Source organism: Apteryx mantelli, chromosome 6 (genome assembly GCF_036417845.1).
Source record: "Apteryx mantelli isolate bAptMan1 chromosome 6, bAptMan1.hap1, whole genome shotgun sequence".
In the NCBI taxonomy this organism is placed as follows: Eukaryota; Metazoa; Chordata; class Aves; order Apterygiformes; family Apterygidae; genus Apteryx; species Apteryx mantelli.
Window position 1 is genome coordinate 31,901,807 of NC_089983.1, and position 26,423 is coordinate 31,928,229.

General features: G+C 37.7%; 1 protein-coding gene across 6 annotated transcripts in view; it reads left to right on the forward strand.

Moving 5' to 3' along the window:
• RBMS1 (RNA binding motif single stranded interacting protein 1) overlaps positions 1–19,637 on the forward strand; it is a 158,506-nt gene extending 138,869 nt beyond the window's left edge. For 5 of the 6 annotated variants that reach the window (XM_067299131.1, XM_067299132.1, XM_013960595.2 and 2 more), the window contains exons 7-14: positions 3,755–3,870; positions 4,756–4,805; positions 4,907–5,000; positions 8,253–8,303; positions 10,380–10,490; positions 11,186–11,266; positions 12,465–12,549; positions 15,470–19,637. In XM_067299131.1, the coding sequence (XP_067155232.1) occupies positions 3,755–3,870; positions 4,756–4,805; positions 4,907–5,000; positions 8,253–8,303; positions 10,380–10,490; positions 11,186–11,266; positions 12,465–12,542 (581 nt within the window). In that variant the 3' untranslated portion in view covers positions 12,543–12,549; positions 15,470–19,637. The remainder of the gene's footprint in view (positions 1–3,754; positions 3,871–4,755; positions 4,806–4,906; positions 5,001–8,252; positions 8,304–10,379; positions 10,491–11,185; positions 11,267–12,464; positions 12,550–15,469) is intronic. The other variant, XM_067299133.1, reaches the window with a different exon arrangement.
• Positions 19,638–26,423: the final 6,786 nt, after the last annotated feature.

Here is a 26,423-nt window from a genome sequence, read left to right on the forward strand (position 1 = left end):
ATGTCTTTCTTCTGTTAAAACATTAGTTTTAGAGGAGGGCAATCCAGGGAAAGTGGAGATGCTCAGCACTTTCCACAGTCAGGTTTTAAAACACTGAATTGGTGTTAAACCTCAAAAGAGCACACAGTTAGAGAACGCCTTGGTGGCAGCAGCTCAACAGAGATCTACGTATGGTTAAGAGGTTTGGCTGGTTTCCGTTAAGTGTCGGTAGAGTGGGCATTTTAAGCGGGTTGTCCTAGCTGTTGAAGTATAAAACCACTGTGAATTTTAGCCCTTTAAATCAGCCATCATTATTATTCTATCCTAAATACAACTCAGAATTTCTGTACTAAGTGTCTCTCCGTCTTGCACATCCAGACAAATCACTGAGTGATTAATGGTCCCCTGCATCACTGGGCTGCACACTTCCCAACAACTAAACAATAAAAATGACTCTCCCTTCCTTCCTGGACCGTAAAAAAAGATTGCTTGGCTGGTTTGTAGGGTTTGTTGGGTTTTTTTGTTTTTACATATCTAATATATATGTTTGTACATATATGTTGTATATATGTTGTATGTACAAGAGAGAAAATAGGTATTTGTGAAAAATATGAGGAAAGCTAAGCTGAAGAAGTAAATTTCAGATATCATTCTGAAGAGAGTAAGGGCGATGTTCATCCTTCTGTGGGAGGGGGATCGAGAGATCATATTCAGCTCCTGTGAAGGTTTTTATCTTCTTCTTATGAACCTCCCCCCTGATGACTATCATCAGTTGTGTCCTCAATGCAATGAACATACTTGTACTCAGGTCCCAAGCATGGAAGAACAGTCAAAAATTACAGGTAGGCTTTCAATCGCAGCAGCCCTCGCTATGAGCGTTCGGATTGGGACTGGGAACGCGGGCAGGGCAGCGCCACACAGCTCTCGCAGCAGCTGGTGGCCTTGCGCAGACGGGCTGCTTTGTTCTTTGGTGCGAGCTGGAACGTCCTCAGCATTTGGCTTTGCTTAGAGGCACAGGGCTGAGCACGAGAAGCGGGAGGTCAGAAATACAAGGGTTCCCATGACCAGATCTGTGCAATAACATGGAGCACAAACTTCTGGCAAATCACAAACTGATGCCTGTTTTTTTCATTGCCGCAGGTAGTAGATATTGTATATACGCAGTCAAATACATGTGGGTGATTGTTCTTCCAAGTTTCTTTCTTTTTAAACTTGCTAGGAGAGTGTTTCCAGTGCACCACAGAAGATGTCCTGCTATTTAAAATTTAGTTGTTTTCAGTTATCCATTGATAAAAATTCATATTTATTCTTAAAAATTTTTTCCTTGATCATTTTATTCAAGCAGTTGAACAGATTTGCTCTGACATTTTAAAATAAATTATCTTTATCTTGAGACAATGGTGGAAAATGTAAGCCCATAGTAACCCTTTCAAAAAAGTTTTGTACAACTCACCATGGTGGTTTTTAATGAAAGCATAATGCAGCTTTAAATGAAGTATTTACTACCTGTAATACAGAATCAGATGGCTAGAATCATGTAGGCATTTTCTGATGCCTTTATATGCCATTTTCAAGTCAATTTCTTTTGACTTCATCCAAGTTTTACACTATGTATTTTGGAAGTTGCATCTGCTTCCCACAATACCAGATGATTTGAAATAAGTGATAATTAACCAAAGATAAATACTTAACTTGGGGAGTAGCTTTTTTCATTTTAGGGAGTTACTTAAATATTTGGATATCAGATTTCCCCTTTTGCTTAATTTATTTTTTCCTCATCGTGTAAAATCATGACTCAAAATAATTTAGGGCCAGAACCTGATATCTTTAACCATACTGAGTAATATTTTCCTTCCAGATAAACTCCACTTATTTCAGTAGAACTGTATGTATATTAAAATTCTGTGTGATATAAGCAAGGTTATTAGAATCTAGCTTTTATAAAATAGCATCAAAGTATCCTTTGGTATATTGATATTGCGCCCTTCTCCCCCAAATATACTAAGACAGAAGTCACTTCTTACGATAGAAGACTCCAAAACAAAACTGAATTCTGGTAATACAAACAATCCCCTCAGCCATGCAGAATTTTGATGACAGTATGTTCTCCAGTTTCTGCCTTGTATTGTGGGGTTTTTGTTATTCATTGTGGGTTTACTCCACTGTTTCCTAGGTCTTCAGTATTTTCCAGTGTCATCAACCTAACCTTTCCCTAGTTTATTTTATGAGTATAGGATTTTAATTACCACTCTGTGTAAGGTGATCCATTCTAGGTTAATTTTGTTGTCATGTTTAGTACTCAAGCCTGACTCAGAAATTATAAAGTTATTTGACTACCAAATAACAGCACAGCAGCAGCAGCAGCAGTACAAGTCTCTGACAGATGTGTGGTCAATGTTGGAGATGAGACTAGGGGCCATCTGCAAATTTTGTCTCCAAGTTCATTCATCTTTTATACAGAAGGCTGTCAAGAAATGTATTACGTGAAGTGGGTGTTTTCCCAGTAAAGCTGGAGGTAGTTTTTTATATATTCCAGCCAAAACCAGTGATGACGACCAGTAGCAGCTATGTCAGATTTGTGCCGATAGTTTAAAAGGAAGGCTCTTTGCCAGGTTATCAGTCCCCTGAGGTTTCCAATACTTAGTGTTATTCTGACCTACGCGAGAACCAATAGATTTTGGTGCATGATGTATGCTACTATGTTACTCTGGGTTGTTGCTTTGTTTTATTTTTTCTTCCTAGTCCTATGTGTTTGATATGCACTTGGAAACGCGTGTGTTTTCAGATCCAGCCCTGTCTCATTCAGGTGTTCCCAATCTGAGAAAGACTAGAGGAGTGCCATGTAAAAGCTTAGACAGCTCATGCGTCAGGAATTATTGGCAGAGAAATGTTCACATCCAAGTCACAACAGTGCTTCCACCCTGTGATTAGGAAGGGTGTGGTTTGGTGTAGCAGAGCTGTGCTTCAGTCATAGATACTTAGAAACTATTATAATTTAAGCTAGTAATAGGGAAAGAATATTCTGCAGACTTTTCCTTCTGGTTGCTCAAATTTTGACATTAGAAATTGAAGTCATGGTCAGGATTATGTTATGCAAAATCTTTGAAAGAATATATAGTGATCCCATTTCATGACATTATGCAAAGAACAAGATAAAAGAAAAATCTTGAAGAATTTCTGGTTGTATTGTATATTCTTTATAAAGCAGAGATAAAAAGGGAATAAAAAGTTGTAGCAATTTTTTTGGTGCGAGGTGGCAGGAGATAAAGGGTACGCACTCTTCCCTGCAGATTAGAGTATGTGGAAGGAAGTACTGTGCCAGCTTTTCTGGCTATTCTGGATGAGCAGAGCAGTTGAAGTTTTGGGATATTACTGAAACTCCAAGGGAAAATTCAAAAACATTAAAGCCCTTTTGCCAGATTTATTCTCCACCTTCCTTAGATGTACCTCCTAAAAGTCATAGCTCAGAACTGGAATGTCAGTTCTCATTAATCCACGGAACAACAGACACACAGCCAGGATATTCAGGTCGTGTTTCTTTCCAACAGGTTTTAGAGTGGTGCTTTAAAATCAAAGATATAAGGCATTCCAGGTGCTCCCTGTGTGTGTGGCAGCTATTTTTGTGCTGTGCAGAACAGTCATTGGTGCACTAGTATGAGTCTGTGTTATTTAACTGTAATATTAGAAATACAAATTAAGAAACATACCTCATTGGGAATGCTGAACGCTTGTACATAAAAAACTACTTCAAGTAACATTCCTTCTTTCTTCTCAGTTCCTGCAGAACCTTTATTGTGCAAGTTTGCAGATGGAGGACAGAAAAAGAGACAGAATCAGAATAAATATATACAGAATGGAAGAGCATGGCACAGAGAAGGCGAGGTGAGACTTGTAAGTCCTCCCTTCAAGCTTTAGTGTGGGTGTACAGTAATGAATACTTACAAAAATGATAGGCACTGAGACTTCTTGGCTTGGCCCTTTGGCATATTAAATACGTACCAGCAACTCTTACCTGACAGTTTGCAAATCTATAAAATATTTAACTGTATCTTTTTTAAGAAGAAAAAAAGGTAAAAAGTGAAAGATTACATCCTACCTGATTAAAGCAAACAATACAATATCTCCTTCGAATTGGTCAGGAATATACCTGAAGTATATCTCCCATAGTCAGAACATAGTCCTAGTCAGAACAGAAGCCATAACTTTATTTATGTATAGTAATCCTTTTGTTTATGCAACACTGAAATGGTGATGTTTTATAAGACTTAAACAGTATACAAATGCAGTGCAGCATTTTTTTTTTCTATAGGAACAATATCACAGTTTTTTTTAAACCTTAATGTTCAAGATAATACTTTCAGAGGTTTGCTGTGATAAGCAAACCTAGACACTTCATATATATAAGACAACAAAATTCACGTGTCTTCTGAAAAACAGCACTCCCTGTTCATTTTTATAGTTAATATATTGTAGGCAACACCCTAATATAATCATGTTCATGCCCGGCCTCTCAAACACACATGTGTTCTCAAAGCCAGATATGTCATGGATGCATTTGGTTCCTCACATTGGAACTTGGAAGCTTGTATTCTTAGTCAGCATCACTGACTCTCTTTATTATGTAATTCCTTCTGTTCATTAGCTTTTCCCTTACTGTTGAATAATAAACTATCTCTAGACAAATTTTCAGTTAAAAGCAATACAGCTAAAGAAAGAGTAGGAGAAATAAAATGAATTTTTTCAACTCTTGCTTTCCACTTTTTTTTTTTTTTAAAGGCTGGAATGACACTTACTTATGATCCAACCACAGCTGCTTTACAAAATGGGTATGTCAAATAATGGCACACTAAAAAAATTCTTTGCATTACGGCAGATGCATAAAACTATTATATCTCTGGCATTTAATAAATATTTCTGTATTTTCTAGATTTTATCCTTCGCCCTACAGTATTACAGCAAACAGAATGATCACTCAAACATCTATTACGCCATATATTGCTTCTCCGGTTTCCACATACCAGGTTTGTATTTAGAACTTAGTAGCTGAAATGATTAATTGAAGCTTATGTCTATTATCAATTGCTATCTCTGATTTTATGAATTCTGCAGAAATGCTGTATTTTAATGTGGTGACCTCTAAATGCTGTATAGCATAAAAACGAAGGTCTTACAGATTCCTAAAAGGGTGTTTGTTTCAGGAAGCACAGCAATTTAATGAGATAGGTGGTGTCTTGCGAAACAAAGTCTCTAATTTGTGGTGATACCTAAGGTATTTGTAGCCAGTTCTGCATGTCATGTATGGTTTTTTTCTCTTGGTAGAATTCTTTATATATCAATAATACATCTTTAAGATAACTCTTCTTTATCTAAACCCCTCTTGAATTAACTAAATTCTATTTCAAAAATATCTCTCCATGCTTTTTGGACTTTTCTTCAGGTTGTTTCAGTGCAAAAAAAGCCCAGGAATAATGCATTATGTAGGTATACTAAGAATATAGAAACTTGCTTGATGTTAGAGAAGGAAACTTGAAAGAGAGTTTAGAATTGAAATTACATTAGCATTCAGATTCAGTATTTTCTTATTAGGAGTAAAGCATTTGATCGTCTAGATAAGTGTTTTTAACCCAAAAGTTACTTTATTAAGGACAACAAATTAGAACATCCACTGTATACATTTTGAGTTCTTAGAGCCCAATCCAAAACTTTCTGAGAAGGAGTCTCTCTTCTTCTCATTTTGATAGGCACCGTTTTGGGCCCCTGCTACAGGAGATTGCCAAAGAATTCAATGATTTTTGCACTTTGGTATAAATCTCTTAGGTATGCTCAATTTTAGGTCATTGCACATTTCACTTTACAAACAACTTGCATTTAATGCAACTGATATAGCTGTCTCAGATGTACAGTATAGTATTTAGTACTAGAAACTTGCCTGTTATCACAAGGTAAGCTAAACGATTGGTTATTCTAGGCATTTTACTGCTTAACACATGGACAGAGTAAATAGCAATGATTCAGGTCAGGTAGTAAGTAATCACAAACAATTAAATGTTGAAAGTTTTTACCCCTGCGTGTCAGGGGAAGGAGAGGAGGCTTTTTGTTTTTTAGTGAGAGAAGTGCTAAGTTTCCTGCCTTACTATGGTGAAAATCATTTGCATGTAGAAGGCAAACAGCAGCACTGTGGGCAATTTAGTCAGTATTCCTTTGCAGAAATTTCCATGTACTCTCCCATTCCAGGTGAGAACAATGAAGAAAAACTGTTTAACATTAGTTTGGAGGTCTAATGATTTCTTGCATGACCAAAGGGTTATGTAGGACATGAAACAGTATTCTGTGGCGTAAAGGGCATCTGGATTAATTTTATATTAATTTTTGAGGCGACTTATGCAACAAAATGTTTGTTGTCTGCAGATGGTGCTTGAACTATCTTTTTCAGAATATGAAATCATTTTGCTTTGTACAGGAATATTACAAAAATTACAAGAAGTTCTTACCTGGAAAAATATACCAGCACTGCTATTCTTTATTGAAATATAAATTATGAATCAATTTAGACTCTCAGATATTCAGAGTGCAAGTAAAAGTTGGAAGTTGGTATAGAAACATGTTGCTTATGAACATAGAACCAATCTTCTGGGCTAACTGAGATATGCAGGCCACAATATTGTATGTTTCCAAAAATGTTGTTACCAGTGTTTCAACATATATATCATGGAACTGAAATTGTTATGGTTGGAGTTACTAACATCATGATGTTTAAAATGCCACAGTAAAAGGAAATGAAAATCAAACTGAAATATTCTGTATTGGGGAGGGAGGAGGTTCTTGGCCGGAAGGGTTTCACAATTTGAGCATTAGTCACATCTTCATTACTGATCTGTTATTGAAACTTGCAGCATTCTGTCATCTACACAGCAGCATGTATCAGAAGAGTGTGATTTATTTTTTCTTCTTTGGGGCATGGTATAACCTGTTGCTAGATTTATTCTTACTAAATGTAAACAAATTTAATAAAGTTTTGGTTAGTGTTTGTTTCTACAACTCCTGTATACCCAAATGACAGTACTAAGCCAGTTACTATCATAGTAGGAGTAGATTAGCCAAGGCTTTAGTCAGGCTGTACCAGTATTTTTGCCATTAAGCTTTTGCCTGGGGAAAGGGAGGGTTCAAGTCTTTTTCCCTTTTTTACCATCCCATTTTGAACTCCCAGTTGCTCTTTTTCTGATTGAAAAAGAAAAAAAATCTGATTTGAAAGGCAGTACCAAAAGGAAGGAAGAAATATTTCCTTCTTGCAGAAAATACCTCACCTTGATTGTCAAGGTCTGTCTACCTGTGCTGTTCACGGGACTCTGGGAACGATGGTGGAGGCATCTGAGAGGTTTAAAACATCTGGCAGCAGTGATGAGTCTGTTCTGCATGCACAGTGTAGTTCAGAGTCCTGCCTTATCCAGCACATATGGCACCTGCAGGAGGTGGAGATGAGACATTTACATCTTAGCTTTAATATTTCGTACAGGACAATTTTTCAAAGAGCTATTCCAACCATCTTTTTTAAAATAAGATAACCATATAACCTATTAGTGTATCTTTTAATCTTTTTAATTTACCTTGTCATGCAAGTTAGGCATCCTGCCTCAATTTAAGTACTTGGATAATCAGTTTTTTGGAGAGAAAACATGCCGCCTGTGAGAGGAGGAATGCTCATCAGAGGAGCTCATCCTCTTTCTGTACTTTGGGAATAATACATAGCAATTCTCTTAAGTCCTATCATTGTCCTTGTAACAGGAATGCGGCAGAATTCCTGGGATTTTTTTTTCTTTTGCAAATCCAATAATTTTTTATTCCAATCACAGTAGGAGGCAAATGATGCTATATATAACTGAGACCCTAATTATTTTTCCCAATGGAATTTCAAAGACGGATGGGTGCCCCTCTTTTCAGCAAAGCAGAAGTCTGTCATCTATGTTTATTTGAACCCTTTGCATGTAGTTAATAAGGTTTCTGAGACCTGCTTTAGGAAACATAGGGTACTGCTGTGAAAGGTGCATGTGATATATTATCTCCAAGTCTTGTTTCTGATGATACTCCTCCAGATAAAGGTATGATAAAAAAGCTTTAAATTAGTGTGGCTCCACACAGTGACCAGTTTCAATAAAAAGCGAGTAAACAAGGGAAGGGGCTTATTAACATGATTTATTAAAATTTGACTATATTTCAGTTGGAATATTCACAAAAGGAATGATTAAAATGAAAATAAAACACCAATTTTGTTCTAGGTTCAGAGTCCTTCTTGGATGCAGCCTCAACCGTATATAATGCAGCACCCTGTAAGTTTTTATGCTTTCTCATCATTGTGTTACTGATTGTATAAACACTTTACATATTTTAAACAGCAGGAAATAGATCAGTTCCCACCCAATTACTTCTAGAGTCTTGACAATTACATCACGATGATTAAATCATGGATCAAAAAGAAAAGACAAACAAAGATTGTAACCTGAACTGGGGTCTCAATTTATTCAGAAAAAAAATAGCTGTCTTCAGGGTGTCAAGTGATGAGGACAATTAGAGTTACCAAGTCAGTGTACTGAGATTGTTTTTTTTTCCCTAAACGAAGAGAACTCTGCAATTATATACTGTGTACGTAACAGTGGCTGAAATCAAAAGTCCTAATTTTTAGCATGGATCTGGAACAGTTCAGCCTGGATAACTTATGAAAGCCAGATGGATATAGTGATATAAATGGCATTATGGGCACTCACTTAAGAAAACCTGCATAACTTGTTGTGGCTTCCGCACCCATGAGTAATGCTAGTCTCCCTACACTTTGGCTGGGACATCTTTATACCAGACAGTCAAGTATTCTCATCTATGCTCATATTTTCCTTTTCATCTGTTTCATTTGCCAATTGAGTACCATTATACCTGAGAGTTATTAGGTTTCTTGATATGAGCATTATAAATAATGACAGGCACTTTAATATATGCACTAGTATGGTTAACAAACAAGTCGGTTTCCAGATATAGAAAGGATATTGGCTTGACTTTAATTAACCTCTCCATGCAGATTATAGAATGTAAATCTTCTTGGCAGATCATTTTCTTCATGTCCATGCAGAGAAGGTGGTACTGAACCTGAACATCCTCTCACACGCTTGTATTTTTGTTTCTAGTGCTAAACACAACTGATCTTAATTTTGCTCTCTGTCAACATAGATTTTCACAGAACTATCTTGCAAATTATGCTGTGAAAGACACCCATAAATATGTTATAATGCTGTATGACATATTAGTTTCACAGATAAACAGTATGAGATATTTCATAGTTGAAAATAAAGATCTAGATTCCTGACTTAAGTTTAGTTTTGGCCTGTGCAAAGACTGGTGCTGTCTTACTCATTTGCTTTGCAGAGAAGGCTGCAGTCTACAGACAGGAAATTCTTTTAGTGTTTGATGTGCCTGTGACTCATTTCATCTACCCTGGTCACATGGTTGTTTTTCCAACTATACTCTGTAGGGTTTTTTCTTTTTAAGGAATAGTTATTGATTCAAAACACCGTTTTTCAGTACACTGCAATTATTTCTGTTAGCTTTGTGCTTCCATCAATTTTAATCAACACTTCTGCAAGTATAACAGTATATACAATGAGTTTGGAAATGTGTTTTTGCAGAACATGATTGGTAAAATGTTGCTAGCCCTTCATTTTAGATAACCCTGAAAACCTTACCAGTGCACTCTGCATATTTAGCAATCTCAAGTGTTTGTTTAAAAATTCTGCATATACTCTTAAATAGAGATAAAAAGAATAAAATGTTACAGGTGTGATAGAAAGACCATCATGGTAGCTAGCATTTTGACAAAGAACCACTCTTTTACACAATTCTGCTAACCCACCCTTCTAAAATTTGAAACCAGCCATAAGTCAGGGCAGCGCTGTCTTGTGTGTGAACATCACATGTGTGCAGGTAGAATTCCCCCATTGCAAATATTCATATTCCTAAAGAAACGAAACATAAGTTTCTTCTTAAAGCCTGAGATTCCAAAGCTTAAGCTAAGTGACTCTATACCTGCTAATGTGTGTAAATTTTTACTTTCAAATTAGCTTCTGGTTAAAGTGATGTTTTATAAAGTGTTTTCAGTGGGTGTCTCCAAAGAATTGTACATCAGTGGCACATTCAGTAGGAAGTCAATGCAGTACTTACCCAAGCAGATGGGCTTGCACGGTTTGGTAATGGGATCGAATGCCTAAGACTAATAGTGTTCTGAATCAGTGCCTTGGATTAGGGAGAATTCTTGTGGTGTATCTCCTTGGAAGGAAAGCCCGTACTTACTCTCTCCAATCACAAGTGTATTTAAAGTCTGAATGTTGCCTAACCTTTTCTTCCTTCCTCTCTCTTAATAGGGTGCTGTACTGACTCCCTCCATGGACCACACCATGTCACTACAGCCTGCATCAATGATAAGCCCTCTGACACAGCAGATGAGTCATCTTTCATTAGGCAGTACTGGAACAGTATGTAGCAATTTAATACAAAATAGAACTTATACAAGTGGAAAATATTGCATGTAGATCACAGTATGTATGTACAGTTTATATGTAAAAAAAAGTCCTTATTTTTCCATCCAGTAAACTCTTAAGTACTGTCTCTGTATATGAATCAAATGACTGTATTCAGTAGTTTGTATTCAGTCTATAAACTGATTAGAAATGGGAAATTAAGAGTAAATAAAATAGATCAAAGGCAATGAAAGGAACCCAGGAACTAACTCTAGAATTGAACTGAAAAAGAAACAATAGTTGTTTTTACTCTTCAGGAGACCAGAGTTGCTGAAAGCTATGCATAGTGTGGTGGAACAGAAACTAGACCAGAAGAACAACTGTAGGGTAGCTTCTAAACTGAAAGATCCTTCCTTTCTGAGCAGATAGTATTTTTTTAAAACAGGAGGATTGGAATTACAGAAGGAAAAATCCTTCACCTTGCGTTTAAAAGCCTAGTTTGTGTTCTTTGATAACACTATAGTGAAACATATTCCACCTTTCTGAAAAGGCTATTGATTTCGGAGAGAGAAGGCTTATTCATGTGTTTATTGCTTTAGGGAAACATTTGATATCTATTAAAAATATCATGATGGGTTCTGATGTATTTTGAATCCACTTAAATTTACATTGAGCTTTAACTCAACTTAATGAACTATCTGTCTCTTTAGTACATGCCAGCCACAACAGCTATGCAAGGAGCCTACATACCCCAGTATACACATGTTCAGACAGCAGCGGTTCCTGTTGAGGTCAGTATATTTTACAAAAGACAGAAATAAGAGTCATGAATATGATATTAGTTTTTTGCTAGGAAAAGTATCAGTAAAAGCCTAACACCATACCTGACCTGTGAATGCAATGTGTATTAAAACCATAACATTGTCATTATTCTCAGCTGAAATAACTAGTTTTATACCAAAAAATGACATGCATTTGTAGCAGCTAGGCCTTCCATGTAAGTAGAGCTCAGTCCAGCTTTGCATTTTGTTAAATGGAACTTCCAATAGGAACAATGCCAGGATGAACTGTAGTTTTGGTCCTTCGTTTAGTTTTCCTGTGGACAAACTTTTCCAGTAACAGACCATGATTGTAACTCTTTGGAAGGAATCCTGATTTTACACGGGGATCTCAGGGTACTATGCCTATTTCCTAACAAACCCCTCTAGAAGTCCAGCTGGAGAGCCTAACTGAGTGCTAGACAATAGTTTGTCTACTATTCGTACTTACCTCATACCTTTTTATTGGTCAGTACTCCTTTAACAGACGAGTTAGATAAGGCATGCTGCAGCCCTTTTATTCAGAATGAGTGCTGGACTGTCTCTGCCATAGCCCATAAATAATGTTATTCATTTCAAAGTCTATTTGTACAGAAATGCCAGAACTTGCTTGGTTCATATTATGCGTCTCCCCATGTGGGTCAGAAAAAAACTTGCAGGAGTTAACTGATTCTACTGTCCTTCAGAGCACTATCAGCTGAATTAATTTCCTGGTTTCTGGGGGTTCATGCGCAAAGTCCCAACTAAAATTCATTGTGTTGCATAATGCCAGTCACACCACAATACTCAAAGAGCCAGTGTTTGTGCGTATAGTAAATAGATCTCTCATTCTGCTCGCTGCTCGTCAGAACAAGAGGCTGGTTTGCAATTGCAGATAGATAGGAAATACACTAGCATTTATTTGCTCCTTTTGGGTATGTGTTTCTATAATATCAAAGCTTTTAATTATCATCAAAGCAGCTGAAGAAATAGAAAGTATGTTTGATCATTTTGTTTCTCTATTTGCTTAAATATAATTCAATGCCAAATTGATGACTCAAATCTGGAATACCTCACCTGACAAATCTTAGAAAGGGTTTAGATTTGAAAACCATTAATCACATGGAAATACAGATTGCAGATAATGCTCCCTGATTTTATGTCTCAAGTCTTTTTTTCCTTTTCATTGCAGGAAGCCAGTGGTCAACAGCAGGTTACAGTGGAGACATCCAGTGACCATTCTCCATATACATATCAGCAAAATAAGTAACTGTGAGGTAGGGGCTGGTCCTGTTATACGAAAGATGTGAATTTAAAGACATTTTATTTCATAATTTACAGGACTCTGTATTGAAATATATTTTTTATATCACATAAATAACATTGATACTATTTGGGGCCAGACACTGAAGTTAATTTGAATTTGGCCAGAGTTAGAAGTCAGGAAAAAGAATCAAATGTTCCAGAAGTGAGTTGATGAATTGCTAGTAATACTGTTTTAATAATTTCTCTATAGCATAACTGAATTATAACCTATTTTAATTTGTTGTATGTGAGAATAAAAGTGAATTAGTGCAAAAAAGCTATAATCACAATGCTAAAGGGAATTATACTTATTTATATTAATATCCTCTGGTTTTGTGGAATATGTAAGGTTTGGAAGCACTTTGCCATTGATATTGAGACTATAGGAAGGGAGGTGATCTGGTAGAAATCCTTGCCAAACTTTTCTCCTGAAGACTCCCTTGCTCATTCTTTATTCTAGGAAGCAGCAGTTTGGTCCAGAATTTTGTCAATTTTTAATCCTAGTCCCACATTGGATCTGATTCCAGACTTATTTATTTACTTTCCTACTGCAAGTTTCCTGTGTTTCTGTTTGCATGGCCTTTCCTCACTAGGCATTCATTAGTTTTACTGCAACTCTGTCCATGCACTATTTTGCTTTCTGTAGATTGCCAGTCTGAAAATATTGCTCACGCTAACCATTTCATTCTCTATCCTCCATGTTCTAAAATTCTGGAATTTAGTTCTTCTCTAACTCGATTTTTTTCTGGGTACTTTGTAACCCAGGCAACCTGACTACGTAAATTTTTATCAAATTTTGTAAGACATCATATTGAAAAATTCCATTCAGATGCAATACTGTGCTTTCCCTGCTGCATAGAGGCCTTCACGGAAGTGTTTTTCTGCAGTTCCCATGGCATGCATTTGTTAGATACTCAAAAATCATAAGCAGTTATGTGCTAGGAATTTCTATTTGTATGGTTCTCTCCCTGAAATGCATAGATCTAACAATACACACATTTTGCTATTACCTTTGGTTTTGCAGGTCAAGTGTGTTATTTGACAACATTGCTGTCATCCCCAGTATTGAGATAAGAACTTCTTATATGTTCAAGAATGTAAAGATAGAAAAAAAACAATTGGGAAACTTTGCACATTCAACTGATGGCACAGTCTACATAGCACAACATATGACCTGTGTTTATTATTTTAGTCTGGCCAAATGCTGGCACCTACAGAAAGCCCATGTCCCTGCTTTTTCTTCCAGAGCAGGGAGAAAGCAAAGGCACAGACTCTTCTCCATGTCCTAGCGTAAAAATCATGGCTTCTGCATGTTCTCTAAGCCAAGGCTATGGGCTGGTATCAACCACTTTTCAAGGAATCATTTGCTTTGCCTTAAGTCTTCTCTGTGGGCATGTAAAACCTGCTTACAAGTAGTGATCTGTGGTAGACGGGGAAGCAGAATCCTGCACGTCTTCTCCATGTCCTGCCTCTACCAGCGAGTCAGGATCTTTCCCGTAGACTGGGGCCAGGCAGAAGGAGCAGCATTTGGTCTCCTGAAAGGATAAAATGTGTCACCATCGGAGACATATTTTATAAATCTACTCTCTGTAGCGTACTGAGCTCTGTGAGCACCTCTGTGCACTCGTTGTAAGCCAATCCTCTATGTATTTTATCCTTTGGGGAAGCACTGTTACCTGTATTTATATGCAGCAGGAGCCAGTGAGTTCTATATAAGCAATGACTATAACAGTGGGAGAGGGCGCGTGGGGAAGGTTAATATTACTCAGCTGATTTCAGCCTCAGAGTATGGCATTTGGTATTTTTGTCCCTAGAACATGTTGGTACTTGCCATTTTTAAGACAGGTGAAGGGCAGGAAATTGGCAAGCAGTTATTCCTTGCCCTAAATGCAGGGCATGCTGTGGTCTCCTAATGGTCGTAGCTTTGTTACTATTGTCAAACTGAAACTTCTGAATGCAAGCACAGCACTTTGGAGAATGTCCTATTAAAAGTTAGTGTCCATATTGCCATAAATAAGTGGTAAATGACAGCTACCACATTCACACAAGTTGATGCAGTCAATCAGAAAAACATATTGGGTCTTTCCTTTAACCCGATCCATTTAATAACCTTATAGCTTCTTTTCAAAATGTTACTAATATGTGAAAATAGTCAGAGGGACTTAAGAAAAAGCACTGTTATAACTGTATATGCCGTAGCACCTAGAAATGTACAAACTTGAAGACAACAGACTTTGTCTTGCCTTCAGAAATTTAAATTTTGACTTTTTTCATTAGCTGAGTATTTGTTTAAGGTCATATGGCAATATAAGCCCCATCTATTTGCTTCTGCTTTGTCATATAGTAAATTGAAAAGTCTTCCTTCAAATTTAATGAGCCCTGGATTGCTGTTAAATATTAACTATCAGAAAGGCACGCTGGCTGTCTTTGCATTGGCAGTCATAACTTGCACATAGCCTGCCAAGGACTGCAGCAAAAGAAAAATGTGTGCCTTTTCCAGAGATTAAAAGCCTTGGAGATGCAACAGGACTAAGCTCACACACTCGGCTACTTTTGGTCAATCAAAAGAAAACAACAATTACAAAACAACGAAGAAGGAAATGGCTTTGAATGCAGTCTCCCGTTCCTAAGTGGGCATTCTGCATGCTGAACATGTATTAGAGATAAAGGGGGAAAATACAATAGAAGAGACTATTCTGGCAGAGAGCCTCATCCTGGAAAGTGCCAACCACCTGTAGTGCCGCCTGTGTTTACTTCTCAAATCTGTACTTAGATTCACTTACTCTTCTCAGAGCTGTCTAAAATAGGAAATGATTTAGTTTATAGACTGCTACATTAGAAAAACAAATGCGATTGTAACTCTACTCTAGCTCTGACCTTTCTATGTTACAGATGTCCAGTGTTGACCTGGCCTGAAGAAGGGTGCAAAGGCAGAAACAATCATGGATTTTACTGATCAATTGTGCTTTAGGAATTATTGACAGTTTTGCACAGGTTCTTGAAAATGTTATTTATAATGAAATCAACTAAAACTATTTTTGCTATAAGTTCTATAAGGTGCATAAAAAAACCTTAAATTCATCTAGTAGCTGTTCCCATGAACAGGTTTATTTTAGTAAAAAAAAAAAATTTTTATCAAGTGTTATGACGCAAAAAAAGAAAATTCAAATTTCTGGGTATGCACAGATGACCACGAAGACTTATTCACGTGCATGACAGAATTTGTGTTTTGGTTTATTTTTATTTTGTTTGTTTCTTTTGGTTTTTGTTTTTTTTTTTAATTGTATGAAATGGATTTTCTGAAGTTTAAAATAGTAAAACATCCAAGATGATGTTCTGTGCTTGCAGTGTGTGAGTGTTGCTTTAGTGCAGTGTTGCAGTTATAGTGTCTGGTCTTTTAGCTTTCTGTTTTTCTTTTAACGTAGTGTGAAGTGTCTTATCCTTTTCTATAAATTCCAATTTGCCTTAAATCTTTCAATGCTGTAGCTGTTTCAGTAAGTAGTCCAAACTAATGGTGTAGAATGCTTTGACCAAATGAGCTGGTCTATTATGCCTTGTAAAACAGCAGCATAGGGCTTTTAAAGGTAGTCAATAAAAATTGCTGAAAATTTGGCTTTTTTAATGTGTAGTAAGTGTTTTTAATGATTTTTCACATAATATGTAAGGTAGTGAAATGCAAGAGGGGAAAAATGTTTTGTGTGAAACACATTTTCTGACTGGGGAAATTTTAATAGGATAAATTGTTTGTAAGGCCATATGCCAATAGTTCCCTCTGGTAGTTTGAATGATTTAGGAACTCTGCTGTATGATGCAATGTAAAATCTTTTTTTGCCTTTTTTCAGAAACTAACTTGATGTTCTAGTTTTAGCCTAGGTAGAGTAGGGAGTTTGGGGCGGGGATATCACCGAATGTTTTTGTCCTTCCTTTATACTAATGATAGTGCTTTAGAATGAGGATTGTGCTGAGACTTAGCAAACAGAAAAGTTGCTATTACAGCAAAATGGCAAAAGCTAAAGGACTCGTTTTCAAACATAAGCTGAGATGTAAGTAGAAGCATGATTGATTGGGTACTAGCTCTCTATAGTAGGTAAAAAAAATAAAAAGACTTGGCACTTTTAAAAGGTAACTTTACCAAAGAACAAAGAGCCAGTAACCAATAATTCTGATTTGTCTCAGCATTACGTCTTCTGTACTCTTTATTTTTGCCGGACCAGTTTGCGGTTAGGAGAATGTGCCTTTTTTGTACATTTGCATTTAGGTTTTATAATTTTAATTGATGTATGGACACAAAAGCATGAAGGAAGACTTGGATCCAAGCAGTGCCACACTTTACATCATCACTACAAGTGTTAAGTGTAAAGAAAACCAGTTTTGAAACTATGAAATTCCTGATTCATAAATACACAGTTATTTGTACTTCACATATTAGATAATTCACTGCTACTAAAGCTCTTTATTACAATTGCATATGTTTTAAATCAAATGATAAATTAAGTTGTCTTCCAAAACTGTGTACTTCTCTGGTCAGCTGTATATGATCAGTTATCTACCTCAAAGTTTATTTCCTTTTGTATTGGGACAGGTTGCTGGCCCTCCCTGTTTCCACAGACCAAATCATCCTAGCTCGGGAGCTAGGGCTAAGCAGTTGTTTCTTTCAAGTATTTTTTAGTTTTTAAATTTTGTGTGAGTATTGGAGTATAGATGTCGGTGACATTTCATAGTTTCAAAAGTAAATTGCTGCTCTGAGAAGTGTAGATTCTAGTGAAATACATAGTCATAAGAGATGTGTTTTTGTTTTTTCTTTTTTTAAAAAGTTGTGGTATTATTGGTTCTATGCTCCCTGGAATATTACTGCTTTGTAAAAGTCCAGACTTCCTGCAGCACCTTTCCTGTATCTGGTGACTTTCCAAGCCTAGATCTCTCACTACTTGATATTTCTGCGTTAGTTAAGACGACTGCAGTATGATAGCTGTGTTAGAGGGAGGGAAGAGCTGCTGCCAGAAATGTCTGAACTAAGTGCCATACTCATTGTCTGGGTAAGATTTGGGAAATTTAACCTCTGTACATAAAGAATTAATCAGTTACTTAAACATCACATAGTAGACAGCCATTAAATTATAAAAAATTAATTTATGAAGAAAGACCTTTTGTACAGATTGAAAAAAAAAAGATTTTCATAGAGATATCTATATGATCAAGAGAGTTAATTTTTTATTTTTGTTTTACTAGTGCCACAAACTTGCCAGTGGTAACTTATTTGTCCGGTTCAAGATAACTCTGTAGTTTTGTTTCCTAGGACTTGTTGTTAAACGCCAAAAGACATTTTTGAACTGTAAATTTGATTAGATTGTTAGCTTTTTTCTGTTTTATTTCTTTGAAAACTTTTGAATAAAAAAGATCCAAAAAAAATGAAAAGGCATCGTCTTTTTTCTTCAGTTATTCCTTCATTGGGGAAAGCCCCAAACAGGTTATGATAAAACTTTCATGTTTATTTTGAAGTGCTCAGAGCTGCTTTCTGCTTTACAGTCTGGGTTTTTCCCCCTTCTGTCTTTCATTAAAATCAAATTTTAGCTCCTTCAAACCACATTACAAGTCACTTATTCTTTCAGACAAAGCAGGAAAAGACTTATAAAAACATACCATCAAATATATCCGATTTGAACACAAGAACTCTCTAGTCTTCCCTACCTCAGTCCACACTGACAGTTGTATATAACCAGGCCAATGCATTATAGTTGTAAATGCAGGCTTGGTTTTCTAGGAATAAGGGTGGAGATGCAGGGTCATTTTGGTAGCTACTAGCGTTGAAAAGCTGCATAAAAGTTCTTTAGTCTTCCTAACAGTAGTGAAATACCCAGCACTGAAGAGCAAAAGCAATACTTCAGTGGAATTCAGAGTTATCCGGAGCGTTCATCTTCCAGCTGCAATCTTTAAACACCTTGATTCTCTAAAGATAATCTACTCCGATTTTATTATGCTTTTGGCAAGATCACCACTGCTGATGCTGCGTGTCAGATAGAGGGCTGCTCTGCCCAGAGTAAGGCTTGGAAAACAGGCAGGGTAAAATATCAGCTACGGTGTCCCCCCAGCTAAATGCTTAAGTAGTTGCACGTGCCACAATGCAGCATCTGTCAGCTCATCTGGTGGAGACGGGCCCTGGCTCGGTCTGGGGCACCCGTGGGCGCCCCGAGTGGCAGGGAGTCGGTGACCCAGGAGGCTCCTTGGCCTCGCCTCAGGGCCGAGCAGGCCAACGGGGGCTTCCTCACCGCCGACCGGGCTCCCTGGAGAACACGTTCCCCCTCCACAGTCAGTCCTTCACATTGTACGCCGATTTTAGATGTGCTCTGAGCAACGGGCCAGGCAGCCGATCGGACGGGTCAGCTGGGATCCCGCCGCAGGCAACACAAAGCCAAAGCTTGCACTTTTCCAGGGCGAGATGCTGAGAATAAAGGTTTTTTTAGTGGAAGGGACTCACGGAGAGGTGAGGAAACTGTTGGTTTACATTTGCATATGCAACAAAGATATCCGCAGCAATGGTTCTTATATTAATGTAGAGAAAAGATAATGCTGTATGCTACTAAATCACTTTTACACTCCTGTAGGTGAAAAAACACCATTTTACAGTTTTGTGGTAATTTAAATACTGGCTCAGTATGTTGCCTGTATGAAATGCAACAGATGAGAAAATGAATTTGGAAAATTTTTAAAGAGTTTTATTACATTATTCCTGCTCACCATCATACTGAAATAATGTCAAATTAATAAGCAGTCTTTGAATTAAGTATGAATACTACCTTACAAAATCTACAGCTAATAAAATCATAGCATAATGCAAGTTGGAAGGGCTTTTTGCTATCTATTTGCTTTTCTAATTAGCACTTTGACAAAATTAGCTCTCTTACCATAATGCCAAATATATTTGATAAGAATGAATACTTTCAGATTAGTACCTTTTGCCAGGTATAATAAGGTTATGTGTATCATTTCTATCAGCCAACCTGCAATAATACAATGTCTTTGTGTAGTATACTTTATTATATATAATAAAACTCATTCATTACCAACTGGCTTGTTCAAACATTGATTCTACCCTGTTGCATGCAATTTGTTTGGTTTTGAAGCCTACTTGTAAAGATGCTATTAATAAAATGTTTTACCTATTAACAAATACTGATAAATATCATATTCATGTAAGACAATTTCATACTAGTGTAAATATTTTGTGCAAGATTATGCACAGGCCCTATTGTTCCTTGGCTGTCAGCAATTATAAAATACTCTTTTAGCTCCCTCTAATTTCTAAATTAACCAAACCAGGCAGGTACAGACAATTGCAAGCAAGGCATTAACTGCAGCTTAACAAAGTCCTGTTGATCAGCTGAGCTGCAGCTGATGACTGTTTGCTTGTATCTGTTTAGATTAATTGTGAAGTAAGTCAAAGTAGTCTAAAGCACTTTCCTGGTACTCTTTGTCAGGTTTTCTCAATAAAAAGGGCTGTTCTGCTCTCCCCTTCTAGCTTTAAGTTCTGTCATGTTAAGGTACCTCCACCATAAAAGACAAGCTTGATGATAGACCAAAACTGTGCCACCTCACTTTCTGCAGAAACAGCTATCATCATCTGAGAAATCCATCTTATGTGCCAGAATATTTATGCAAGTTCAGTACTCTTACTTCTCACATGCACACTTCACTGCACTTGTTCCTTTTGCTTTGATCAACCATTCCAAAAATATTTGCAAACTTTCACATGCTTTGAAATAAGATATTCAATCCTATTCTGTCCAGCAACATTTTATTGTGAATGCCAAATGTGTTATTTGATGGCACTTAAGATATGTATGCTGTTACCTTCCAGACACTTGCAACACTGACACGATCCTTCACAGTTGAAAGACTATCTGTGTCATTTCCTAGCCAACAAATTCTGGCATTGATTAACCCAAACAAAGCTGAAGTTGGCTTTCGCACTTGGTCCATTAATTTTATCCAGAATAGGGGTTAGAATATACAAAACCTATTCTGTTTGGCAAGTTCTCCTCCAACTACTAAGAAGAGACAAACTGATGTCAGAACAGCAAAGATTTACAATGCAGAGTGACCAGAGGGAGTCTGTAAAAGCCTGTATGTGGAATGAGTAAGTCTTTCCTTTTCAGGACAGCTCTAACCACATCTACCATCCGAGAAACTCATGCAGCCCATTTCTGTAATAAAGAAGAAATCACATCACAGGAAAATACTATTGGAATTTTTTTTTCCTGCCACAGAAGAAAGGGCAGACTTGTCAACAGGCAAGCTGTAACTCTTTACATTATCCATCTTGCCTTTTTCAGCAGTATCCCTTCACTCAATACCTACAGCAGCATTGTTCTGAATTCTGCTGTATTCCATCAGTCTGCCTTCAGCCAATTAATTTGATTTCTTTCAACAACTTCACTGGGATGGAAAGAGATTTTTGAGAACTTAAAAAGTGAAGGTATGTGGCACCGTAAAGACTTCCCACATGAACGCTACAGGTGCTCAGATCAACTTGCTCAGGCAGCTCAGGAAGTAGCTTTATTGTTTTAGAGAGTATTATGCTTGTGTTACTAAGAAGAAAAGATTTTGGAAAATTATTTCTGCAAGTACAACTCTACTGATTTTAAGGAAGTCACTTGCAGTAGGAATTTTCCCCAGTATTTTCAGCACCTGAAACTCACATTTAGGGTTGATATTTATAAGCAACACCTGGAAAACACTTAAAGGTAATGGGATGAAAAAATGGTTTAAAAGAAGGCCGAGAGAAAATTTACCAGTAGGTAGGATGTTTTGATAAATATTTTTAACTCTTTCAAGCAGCATTAGCAAATAGCTTTTCCTTTGTGTGCTTCAGTCTGTCCTGAATGGAAAATATTTTCCCACTGATGGGAAAATACTCTGCTAATTTTTATTGGGCTTCTAGCAAATGGAGATAGTATCAAAATTTATTTACTGGTATTTTTTACAGCGCCTCTTTTTTATCAGTTTGTTCAGGCATCTTTAGCCAGGCTCAAAGATAATCTGTAAGCAGGATATGCACAACTAAGAGTATAAAGCAGTTATTTATTGACTAACACACACAAAAGAAATGTAGGATTTCATGAGCTATTAGGTTAAGCATTAGTGCGCTCACCATCCCAGCCAGGTACCCGAAGCATCTTTGCTGGCCAGGCAGGCATCAGGCAGGAGGGGACAGATCAGTCCTGCAGCTCCCTCAAATGGACCCTCAGCGCTGCCGAGTTTCCCTCTTCCGGCAGGCTCCAGCAATACCGATGGCACCAACGACTTGCCCCAACCTGCTAACCCAGCAGTTCCCAACTAGCCTTGCTGTTTTCTCCCTTATGGTTTTACACCTTTCCCTGTTGCTGCTTTCCCTCTTGAATCCTTGAGCATCTAGCAATCTCGTCTCAACAACTCTGCCTCTGTCTGTAACTTTACTTATCTCCCTACAGACTTTCTCACAGCTCTTTCTCAGCAGTCTGAGTCAAGGTTACACAGCTGGGCCATATCAGACCTGGGCCTTGGATCCTTGGTACACAGACTGCTAAACCCCTAGCAGAGGGAGGGAGGCTCACAGCAGGGGCTACGGAGAGGGAGGGTTACATACTCCAGGTCTTGCTTGTGTAAAGAAAACATTGTTCAAGTGCAATTGGAGGAGTGGGTAGTGAAAGAGCTCCAAATGTTGCTATTCTTTGCCAGGAGAGAATGAAAATAGTTTTTTAAACAGCTTTAGGAGGGGCCAAGCTAGCTTGGAAGAAAAAATGCTCAAGAAGTCACCAGCTGTGTGTGTCTTAAGTTCATGACTTCCTTCAGCCATGCTCTGCTCACTTTCCGTAGTTCAACAAGTTCCAGCTGTCGACAGGAAGATGGTTCACATGTGAGTAGGAGGGAGTCAGCTCATGAGCAATTTACGGGATTCGTGTAGTAGAAAGTGCATCATCACCTGCACAAAGTCACTCTTCCATGAGCTGTAGAACCACAGAAATTGCTGAATGAAAAAAGCAGTGGAGAACTAAGTTTGTATTCAAGAAAAGGAAGATACATCTAAAAACCAAGCCCATGTTACACCTTTGTTTTTTAAGTTGCTCCTTAGTAAACTACATTTGTATTTGAGAGTGATCTAGCTCTATCTTCACTGTAATGTCTCTGGAAATAGCAAACCTTCACCTTGAATTTTAAGGCAACTTTCTTGGTACTGGAGTGTAAAAGAAAATCCAGGTTTCAGTTATAAAAAAATGAATTAAGCAGTTCCAGGAATTCCTCTCCTGAAAATATTTTGCAGATGAAACTAACCAGTCATCTCTGGGAAAACAATTCAGGACAAAACATACCACTGCGTGTATTACAGTAAGGGTAGGCAAGGCTCATCTATTCCAGATGGTGATCATGTCATCAGCCCTGCAATGTGCATGCTTGCTCTGTTTAAAGGCTGCAATTAATTTGCTAAGCAACATTGTGCAGAAGTCTTATCAACAAACCCAACCTTTGGGGAACCTCCTAAAAAAGCAGGACTCCCACAGGTGTATGAGAGTGGCACAGAGCCCTGGGCTCAGAAGACCCCTCTGTGCTGGCCTTGGTCTCAGTCTCTCCCCATAGCATCTGCCTTTGACTGCTAGTGGAGTCAGGGGAGTAGACTGGGGAGACCCCCCCCCCCCCCCCCGACATTTATCCCAGTGCTGCTGCTCTTAGGTAAGAGATGAAATAACATCTTATCCTTGCAGCCACCAGAGGGCATCTTTGTTATAAAATGAAATAATAAGAAAGGTGAACTCCCATTCATAGTGTGTAATTATGACATATTTATAGTTATCTGTTATTAAAAGCAAAATCTCATCCAACCTTTGCAAGACACAAGAGCTAACAGTTCCAATAGTGTATTTTTATTCATCACCAAGCCAAAAATGGGTTTATCTTTATCATAGAAAGAAAAGCTGTAATTTTCTATTGGGAAATTAAATACATACGGGTGTCTTTCACTGCAGCAGGAAAAAAAAAAGAAAAGAAATCTAATCAAAACCACATCACCAAAAACACAAGAGCTCCAGGCAGAGTCAGGGAGAATCAGCAAGTAGCTTCTACGTGACAGATAACCAGCATCACCACAACAGGATCCAAACAGCGAGGGAATTCTGGAGAAGTCAAACAAACTCCAAAGATTCAACCCAGACCAGACCTAGAAACCTTTTTCCTATTAACTCAAAGCCAGTCTATTTCCACATACTCTTGGGAGCATCCTTTTTTATTCTTATTTTATTTCATCATCCCAATAGCCAAGACAATTAAAAAATACATTCATTCAAAATATAGTGTAAAGGCAACATCTTCACTGGAAGGAAGTAAAGCTCATAAAATAGAGTGGTATACTGTGGGCCAAGTGAGGCATCTATCCTCATCATCCACAGAACAAAACTATGCAAAATATGTGGGGCTAAACAGAAAAAGCTTCTCATTTTTGCAAAGTTCACTCAGGAAGACCTTCCAGGGGTCAGCAAAGATGAATTCTTATGTGTCTGTCCAGGTTCCTAATAGAGATGGGGAAGGTGAGGGGAGCAGAGTTATATTTGCTGCCTTGTCACCATCTGCAGTACAGCTTGAATCTAATGACTAAATTAACCATAATCCACACAGGACATTAGCACTTCAAGTCTCAGAATCCATTTGCAGCATTCCTTTTGTCAAGAGAAATCAGCTTGCGTACACATTTCAGACAGTTGTATACACCTGTGACTCTGCTGGATACACAGCCTTCTACTGAGTCATTAACGCTCAGGGCAAGACCAGCGTTTTTTGACCTACACAATCTTATTCTTAGATGTGTTCTACAAGAAGCATTTGTTCATCTCTGCCAGTGTTTTTGTCAGTCTTACTAGTAATTAGATCAATCACTTCTGGACCAGGCCATATTGCTGTATCAGGCACAATAAAAGACCCAAAGAGCAACCAGAACAAATAGGACAGTTCATAGACATTCATGAATCACAAGTATAAAATACTGTAAGTCTGGAAATATAAAGTATTCTCTGTTTTGCATACGCCTTAGCCTTAGGCTAAACAGTATACTGACACAGACCTGAATTTCTGGGCAGGGATCTGGTCCAGGCGTGTGTTTGTAATTTTTAAGGATTGCTTTTTATATTGAATGAGGACTGGGGAGAAAAAGACAGAAGTCCAAGAAAAAAAAAAACCCTGCAAATTTCAGACCTGAAACTTTGTTCTCCGTGGCTCATTCTTTGCAGTCTCACGTACATGTGATTATCTTCCTTTGGCATCCACCTCAGTGTCAGCATGACTATGTTTGTCACAGGTTTCATATGCTGCTGCAAGCAGGACTCAAATGAGGATTGGTGTGACCAAAGGACAATAGCTCTGCCAACAAGACAGACTTTTTTTTGATCTAACCAGCAGATGCTCTGCTAGCGTCTCTCACTTTTTGCCTAAAGGACTGAAACCAGCCTGTCAGTGTGATCATACTTGTGGGAGCTACAGCTGTTTGCACAAGATCTGAATCTAGCCCAATACCTACTATAATAACTGCTTCCAACAGTTACTTGTGAAGGCTCTAATGGTAAATTCCATTCAATATATCATAGCTTTAAAAAGCACAGAGTTTTGCAGAAATGGCTACTCTTTTTACAGAGGCTATTTTGCACTCTAGTGGATTATTTTAGATAGTAACAAATTGTTCTTGCCTATTCTTGGTCATCAATCATTTGCAAGAATTATATTGCAGGAGGAGGCTAGAAGGAGACCCTGATGCAATTCAAACCTTGAATTCTTTTTTTTTTTTTTTTACCCCTGTTCCTTGACAGTAGTTTCTGAAGAATAGCAAACTAATAGACATATTAAAGGCCTGGCATAAAATATTGGACCAGATTTTCAGGCGGCACTGAGGGTCAGTGGGATGAATGATGTCTCTCCAGTCCATGCTTAAGAAGGTCTGAACTGGCTTTAGCTTTTGAAGCAAGCCTGAAGGCTGCTGGCTGCCGGCTGCCAGTCATCCTGACAGGGTGATGACTAATGGGGACAACTGGCTCCCTCCCCTGCCATGCTGTCTGTTTTGGCCATTTGAAAGGGAATAAGAATTTTTTTCCCTAAGGAAACAGTTTGGCAAATGGGTTTGGGACTGTTAAAGCTTTAGTGTAGCTTTGTATTAACACAATGTCAAAAAGTTGTCCCAGTGAAGGGCAAGATCAAGCCCATACTGCCTGCTGTGTAAATTCCTACTGAAAAATTCACACTATAGCCAAACTGTAATACCACAGGAATGAGCTGCAGAATTTCCATTAACTCCAGAGGGAGAAAGATCCAGTACTGTATTGTCCGCTGGTAAAGTAACAGCTTGCATGGATCTATAACAGGTTATTGGAATTATGCAGATTATATTAGTTACAAATAGGAAAATACATTTTAAGTAGGAACTAGTTAAGCCATATAAGATGAGTTAAAAAGTATCAGCCTTCAATAATTTGTTTCTGTCTCTTTCAGTATTGTATTTCCAGTTTATAGGCAAAATTGAGACACATCTGACTGGTAATCCCCATTATCCAGCTGCTAATCTGTAAAGCTAATACTTGTAAAAGTGTCCTGCATCTCTGATATATTGATTTTAGCACCTTTCTCCCTTAGAACTTTATTTTCCGATCTGCTGAGTGCCCAGAGCACAGAGGTCAGTGTGTGCTGTTGAATTTTAAGATCCAAAATGCCTTCAGTTGGGCAAGTTAAAAAAAATATTGGTTAATTAGCACTTCTTAATTAACTAGCCTTAATATAGTTGATTGCATATATCTTAGCAGGATTTGGCTAAAAGAAAGGAGGAAAAACAAAGGATTTA